At 33.7% G+C, this 8,174-nt stretch overlaps 1 protein-coding gene across 1 annotated transcript; it reads left to right on the forward strand.

Moving 5' to 3' along the window:
- The first annotated feature begins 860 nt into the window (after positions 1-860).
- Positions 861-7,852, forward strand: LOC145163422 (disease resistance protein RUN1-like). Its single transcript, XM_079082262.1, has 8 exons — positions 861-1,165; positions 1,709-2,417; positions 3,679-4,807; positions 4,899-5,222; positions 5,305-6,210; positions 6,301-6,925; positions 7,306-7,382; positions 7,624-7,852. Exons 2-8 carry the CDS (start codon positions 1,843-1,845, stop codon positions 7,675-7,677), a joined length of 3,690 nt encoding a protein of 1,229 aa, XP_078938388.1. The 5' UTR covers positions 861-1,165; positions 1,709-1,842; the 3' UTR covers positions 7,678-7,852.
- The last annotated feature ends 322 nt before the right edge of the window (positions 7,853-8,174 follow it).

An 8,174-nucleotide genomic window follows, 5' to 3' on the forward strand; every position in this document is an offset into this window, starting at 1 on the left:
AATGAGTTTCCTATAATTAGTTAAGGGTAAACTTGAAATATTTAAAAAAGCTTTTGAAAAACTAGTTTAAGTAGTTTTTTAAAAAATTATTTTATAAGCTACTTTTTGGTATGCTAAAATGATAGTCTAAAAAAGCTCGAAAAAATAAATTAGTTTATCAGTTAGCTATAGCATACTAAACATAACATTAATTGGTTTTATAAATTAAAACAGTATATAATTATATTATAAAAAATTAAGAGGCTCGAGAAGAAAAATACGAGTAAAAAAAATAAATTTAGTAAGCTAATAATTTAATTGAAAGAACAAAGAGCGTGATTTTATAAATTTTAGAATTTAGGGTAAATTATCGTTAAGAGAAAAATATGTGTTTTAATGGACAAACCATCATTTTGACAATTTACCTGTTATATATTTTGTACTAGTTGTGAAACCTACGTATTACATGAATTAATTTTTTTTAAAAAAAAGTTAAATATAAAAGTAAAAAAAGTTTTAATTTTGTGAATTTTGAAATTAAAAGGTAAGTTTATTAGCAAAATTAATATTTATTTATTACTATATTTATTTCAATTATTATATTAAAATATAATGTACAATTTAACAAAATATAAAAACTTGTAAATTGACATCTGAAAAAAATTAATTTAAAATAACTACAAAATCATATTTGACAATAAAAGTATGACAAATTAAAAAAGAAATAATCTTTAAGAGGATTTATTCATTAAATAAAAAAAACATACACATATAATTGCATTGATTACAAATTTTATATCTATTTAGATTTTAGTCCCGCCTCCAACCGACAAAATAGTGTGGAACAAGTTTTTCTGGTCAAAAAGAAAAAAGAAAAAGAAAAAGAAAAAAAAAGGTACGCATTGCTTTTTGCCGCACTGCCAACGCCTCCCATCATCACCTTCAACCTCAAAGAAAAATACTCACCTCCACATCTCCCCAGCAAGCCCAAACCAGATATCCACCATCTCCAAATCCCTCGGTTGTGCACCCTGACCTCATCATCTCCAACCTCCAACCTCCAACCTCCAACCTCAACTTCGTATGGTAAAAAACGTACGTCTGCATCTCCAGTCTCTATCTCTCAATGCTGTCACCTTTTTTGCTTCTTCTTTCTTGAACACCCAGATCGTTATTGTTCACAAAGGTAACTCTTTCCTCCATAACATATATTTCCTTACTGGTTTTTGTGTAATTTGGGTTAATCTGAAGTCATTTTTCATGTTTCTAAAAAGTGCCTTCTTATTTTGCTTAATTAATATCGTTTCTTTTAGTTTAATCCGTGTAGTCTATGTTATTAGGTCCATAGTCTGCGTTTTAATTTTGGTAGATTTTTGTTAAAATTTGAATTGGCGCTTCTTTCTGAAATGGAAAAATGGAAGCTTTATTCTTTTGGCGGGCTCCATTTGTATGCTGATTTGGTGCTGGTTTATGTATGTTTGATTTGATGCTGATAATTCCCATGAGGCGATGACAATGTAATGGTTATTGAGATCCAAAAAGTTGTCACATAGTTGCAACTGTCATGACGCTGCCGTTGCAGAGATTTATAAGCCTATTTATGCTTGCAATAAGAAAACCAAGCAGCCTCTCTTTGTATTTCAAACACATCAGCAGATAGAAGTGTATGTTTAAATTCTTTCAAGAGTTTTAAGTTGCATATTGTAATTAATAATTTGCTATTATGTAGAGGCATTTTGTATGGGATCCTGACTTAATCACAAGTGAAGAAACTCGGTGAAACCAACTTCGGGAACTGATAACGTGTGGAGGATTTTGAGGGCTTACTGAGAAGGGTGAAGTGTCATCAGCCCACAGCTCATAATGGTTTTTCTATCTGAATTTTCAGAAGGATCTTCATATTCTTCATCAACTCATGGCCATAGTTCATCAAGTCGTGGTCATAGTTCATCAACTGATGGTCTTAGATATGATGTATTTTTAAGTTTTAGAGGACTTGACACCCGTCATAGTTTCACTGATCACCTTCATAAGGCCCTCATTGATGCCAATATCACTACCTTCTTGGACTATGAAGAGAGTGAAACAGGGGAAGATCTGAAACCAGAACTGGAGACTGCAATTAAGGCATCTCGGGCTTCTGTTATCGTGTTGTCTAATAATTATGCTTCTTCAACATGCTGCCTTGATGAATTGGTGCTGATCCTTGAGCAGCGTATGACATCCAACCATATTGTCATCCCTATATTTTATCATGTGGATCCCACACATGTTAGGAAGCAGCAAAGTAGCTTTGGAGATGCAATGGCTAAGCATAAACAGACAATGGAGACACAGACAGATGCAAATAAAAAAAGTCATTGGGCTCAAAAGATGGACCGATGGAATAAAGGGCTTATTAAAGTTGCTAATTTAAAAGGAAAGGACATAAATGGCAGGTGATCACTTTCTTACCCATATTCATCTCCCTATGCATTTCAATAAGTTTTTCTAAATCATCAAATAGACATATATACGATGTATTAGGATATATAGAAGATGCACATAATTGAAAATAAGTCTTCAAATATGTGATCTCATAGACCAGTTCATAATGGATTAGCCATTCTGATAATTTTTACATGTTTGTGATGCATTTTGTATTTTATCATAAGTTAGTGCATTTAGATGATCCTTCTTCACGATTTTTACATTCTTTTTATTTAAAAACCAAAGTTTGATGGCCTGATGGGTTTGCAATGCGTCTACTATTAATTATACCATACTACCTTCAAATCATAGCGGCTTTTATGATAAATAACTGCATTTAGTTGTATGTAGTAAAATATAACCTATAATTATTTCATGGCATTTTGTTCAAATCCATGTAAAACCACATCGATGGTTAAGTTTGATGGTCTTGTAGAAACATAGTGAAATTTGGTGGCCTATTAGTGAAATCTTGTATTTCGTTGGTTGATTTGGTCTTATCATAAACAAATATTTATGACTAGGTCTGTAAACGAACTGAAGGTTCAGAGAACTGTTCATGAATTGTTCGGCGAGAAGTTCGTTTATGATCGTTTTTTAATAAATAAATGAACTTGAACACAGATCCTCGTTCCTTTACTTAAATGAACGGACATGAACACTGGTCTTGTTTGTTTAATTATGTTCATGAACGTTCATTTATGTTGTTCGTTTACCTTTGTTTATGTTCGTTATTTCAATTCATTCTATGTTCATATATGTTCAATTGTGTTTGATTACATTACTATATTATATGTGTGTTTATGTTCATATATGTTCAATTATATATGTTTGTTTATCTTTGTTCGCTTATGTTCATTTGTTTATGTACATTTAGTGTGTACACAAACATAAACGAACGAACATGAACAAGAAAACGCGTTTGTTTATCCGTTCGTGTTCGTTCATTTGTTCGGCTCACTTAAACGAATGAACATTAAAACAACTCCCGGTCGTGTTCGTTCGGTTCATTTACATCCCTATTTACGACCTTATCCATTTGTGAAATCTTGTATTTCCTGGCATTTTGTCCAGATTGATGCAAGCCACAATATGGTTTTGATGTGAGAACTCAATTAATAACAGCTATGACATAATCTTAGTTACGATCTTTGAATAAATTAAATCTCCCAATCTGATTCAATAGTTTTGTAGATTTGGTTTTGAAGTTCTTATATAATCAAGTTTCAGGTTAGAGATGGAGTGTATTGAAGAAATTGTGAAGGACATCCACCGTAGATTACATGTACACTTAAGAAGCGTTCGACCACAACTTATTGGGATGAAGTATCATATTAACTTTGTAACTTCATGGTTGAAAGATGGATCCTCACATACGGCAGACATACTTACTATTTATGGTATAGGTGGGACCGGGAAGACATCTTTAGCCAAACATGTCTATGGGCTATATTCTCGTGAGTTCCACAGAAGCAGCTATATTGAAGATATCACTAGGAAATGTGATGGGAAGTTTAATGGGTTACTTAATTTACAAGAACAACTCTGCAATGACATTTCAAAACCAAGTTCAATTAAAGTTCATGATGTTTCCGTATACACCGCAAAGATAGAGAATGCACTAGCACTTAAAAGGGTGTTTCTAGTTCTTGATGATATCAATACTCTTGTTCAGTTGGATGCATTACTTGGAAGCAAAGGCTTTCATCCCGGAAGCAAAATTATAATTACAACAAAGGACAGTTGGTTGACTGAGAGTTGTTCTTTATTCAAAACAAACAATAAACCCAAGCATGAAAGACATTTTCTTCCAGGCTTAGATGATATTGCATCGCAACAACTTTTGTGTACCCATGCATTCATGTACAACCAACCTAAGGTGGGATATGAAGAGGTGTCTGATAAGCTTGTTAACTATTGTCAAGGACATCCATTGGCTCTTGAAGTTTTGGGAAAGTCTCTACATAATCGAGATGCAGCTTATTGGGAAGAGTGCATCCAAGGGCTAAGGAAAGAAATAAGTTCCCCTATAAATAATGTCTTGAAAATGAGCTTCGACACCTTGCCATCAAAAAATGATAAGGAGTTGTTTAAGCATATTGCTTGTTTTTTTGTTGGAATAGATAGAGATGTTACTGAAACAATATTAGAGGCATGTGATATAATCACAACATCCGGGATCACGAATCTCATTGACAGATGTTTTCTTAATATAAAATGGAATAATGAGTTGGAGATGCATCAGTTGGTTCAAGAGATGGGAAGACTCCAAGTACGTCAAGAATCCCTTGACAAGCCATGGAAGCGAAGTCGATTATGGTGCCATAAGGAGTCATTTAAAGTGTTGAAACAAAAAAAGGTAAGAGGCCATGTATGCTTTTTGTAGTGTGTGTGTGTCCATGATATTTTGTATTGCCTAATTTATGTATTTGCATTATGTTTCTTATTAGGGTAAGGGAAATCTTCTAGGCCTTACCCTTGACATTCGCATGCTTGAGAAAGAGAAGTTGGGTGTATCATATGAGCTGACAACAAATGCATTAAGTAACATGGATAATTTGATGCTACTACAACTCAATTATGTGCACATGAATGGGTCTTTTGCGAACTTTCCAGAGGAATTAAGAGGCTTGTGTATGCATGGGTTTCATTTAAAGGCTATACCTTTAGACTTACCGATGATGAATTTGGTTGCTCTTGACATGTCATATAGCAATATTGAATCGTTTGTCGGTTGTTATAATAATCCACAACAGCTTGAGAAGAGGAGAAAAGTAACTTATCTTCATTTATATTATTCATCCATATTTAGTTGATGAAATTCCTTATTGTTCAAACTTATTTTCATTTCTGCAGTTGGATGGATCGTGCTTAAAAGAGAAAAGTTTGCTTGGAGCACTAAAGATTCTTAATTTAAGTTTTTGTAAACAACTTTGTAGTCTTGGTGAATTTGACCAATTTCCTGCACTTGAGAGGTTAATAGTTAGAAATTGCATTGGTTTGCTTGAGGTTTGTGAATCAATTGAGCAATGTGTTGGACTTTTCTTCATTGATCTGAGCTATTGCAAGAAGCTTGAAAAACTTCCCAGAAACATAGGTATGTTGAAGAATGTTAAAACAATCTTGTTAGATGGTTGTAGTGTAGCTGAATCTCACATCCAGAATAGGGGTATGGATTCACTGGAATTGTGCAAGGCTAAAAACATTGACATAAATACAAGAACCTCTTCCTCTGCCTTTGTGGGTGCTATACCAAGTGATTTGAAGTCGTTTGTAATCTCTTTACCCAGGTCTTTAGTAAGTTTGTCCCTTGCAAATAATAATTTATCCACGGAATCCTTTCCCATGGACTTCAGTTGCCTATCCATGTTAAAGGATTTAAATTTAGATGGAAATCCTATAAATTCCATGCCCAGTTGTGCAAGAACCCTTCCTAGGCTTGAGATACTGAGTATGAGGGACTGTGGTAAATTGAAGTCAGTTGAGCACCCTCCACGTACGCTAAGAAAGTTGACTCTCTATTCTCGTCATGGGCAGTCTGTAGAAAAAGTTGTATTTGATCCAGGAATGTCCCCACTAAAGTTATCATCAAGCTGCTGGACATATTATGCGCCTTGGTCATATGAAATTGAAGGTATGGTCAAAATCCATCAAATGATATGTGTTGAGGAAAAGGTAATACATTGCTTGGGATGGAGTAAGTTAGACTTCCTTAACGACAGGCGCGTGGGAACGAATTCTTCGTCAGAAGCTGGAATCCAGGTTTTGTTCAGTTAACTGTCCCTCTTTATGTGAGTATGTATAATATAATTTTTATGCAAGACGATTAATTAAGATGGTTGTGTTTGGCAGACGATGATTTATGAATTTGGAATATTCAGCACAATGTATGGGGCGGAGGAGATGCCGAGTTGGTTTAGGCATATAAGTGTGGGGCCATCAATATCATTTACCATCCCAGCATCATCCTCATCATCTCCAAACAAGCTCATTACAGGACTCAATTTCTGCTCTCTGCACACATTAAAACCTCCTGATGAGTGGTTGGATTTATCACAGGATGATTATTTCCCTGTATCGTCAATGATGACAATTAGTAATATAACAAAGAACCTCATGTGGATATACGAACGTTACACAGACAGATATAGTGTAGATGGAGAGTGTTGGGTGCTGTTAAGTCATTGGATGTTTGGGACGAATGAGATGGAGGTTGGTGACTATGTTACTATTACAGTTACAGATCGGTGTAATGAATTTACAAAGGAGTGTGGGGTGAGTCTTGTGTATGATGATGGAGAAGCAGAAGTTGTGTTGGGTTATTACAAGTCATGGAATCACATCATTGGTGAAGATCTCTCTCCTTTTCAAACAGCAACTGGACAATACCTCCTATACAACATGCGGTTTTTTCTGCGTTACATTTATTTGTTTTCCTATCATCATAAATTCATTGCAGACATCCCCAACTCTCAAGGTAGATGCCATTTTTGTTAAGTAATTTATTGTTGTGTCTTATGTATCATGACCCGATTTCTTTAAATAGATGGATGATAACCCATTAATTTAAAATAGATGCTTCATGACTCAATCATTATAAATGGATAATGATCAAACTGATCTGTTTACTATTGATTGTATTGACATCTAAAACAAGAGTTTATGTTTATAAAATACAAAAAACAAAGGTTCTATTTTTCACTTTTAAATGGGTCGACCCAAGTATTGATCTGTCAGAATGGGTCGATTTGTTATGTCAATTGATGAAGTCCCTTTGATATGTTGCATCACATAAATACATCGGCACTTTGTCCGAGTGAATAAAAGATTAACACGAAACTTTTTATTTGTTTTCAGAAGAAGAGGAAGACTGTTGGTTCAGAGCTTTTTCTCAAAGAAATCCTGGAACAATTGGTAGCACACGTGAGCCTGAGGTATACTTTTTTGACAACACAAACCTTTCTCTCATCACATGAATAACTCTGTTAAATCAAGAATATGTTAGAAGACGGTGAAACGTATTTGAGTATGAGGAGTCATTAAGTCTGTTATATCAAGAAAATATAACATACTATATATACTTCCAAGTAACTATCTATTTTCATAGCAATTTGTATTATATCTCTATGTACTTATGTAACTTTTAAAATTATCTTACTTTTCCTTTATTCGTAGCCTATGACGACTGAAGTTCTTCCCCAAAAGGAGGCAAAGTGTGATTTGTTTTAAAATTCCAGGAGACCTTTGATTTGGATGGAAAAGGTAACTGTGGCGACAACATAGTTCAATTTGAATAAATAATGATTATAATTAGGATGATTTTTTTTCGATGTACAATTTTTAGCGTTGTTACAAACTAGGACATGAAACCTATTAATGAAATAATATTTTGTAAATTTAATTATGTAAACATGAAATAAACTTTTGTGAACATGTTTAATTAACGAAATGATGTTTTTTTTTGTAAAAGAATTTCATTCGATTTTAAAGATCTTAATAGAAAAACAATATGATTGAACTTTAAGATTCATGTGCACTGTCATGGCCTCTGCTGTACATTTGTTAGGTCTTCATTAATCATTTCAGTAAGTGTTAAAAGGGGAAACATTTCAGCAATGTGGATGGATTATTATGATTTTGGCACATGTATTCATTATGATTTTGCCAAATAAATAACATCTCATTTACATCATCAAAGGTTCATGTTATAAACTCAAAAATAAGAG

The sequence above is a fragment of the Lactuca virosa genome, chromosome 1 (genome assembly GCF_052849685.1).
Source record: "Lactuca virosa cultivar CGN04683 chromosome 1, Lactuca_virosa_CGN04683_v6, whole genome shotgun sequence".
Taxonomy (NCBI): domain Eukaryota; kingdom Viridiplantae; phylum Streptophyta; class Magnoliopsida; order Asterales; family Asteraceae; genus Lactuca; species Lactuca virosa.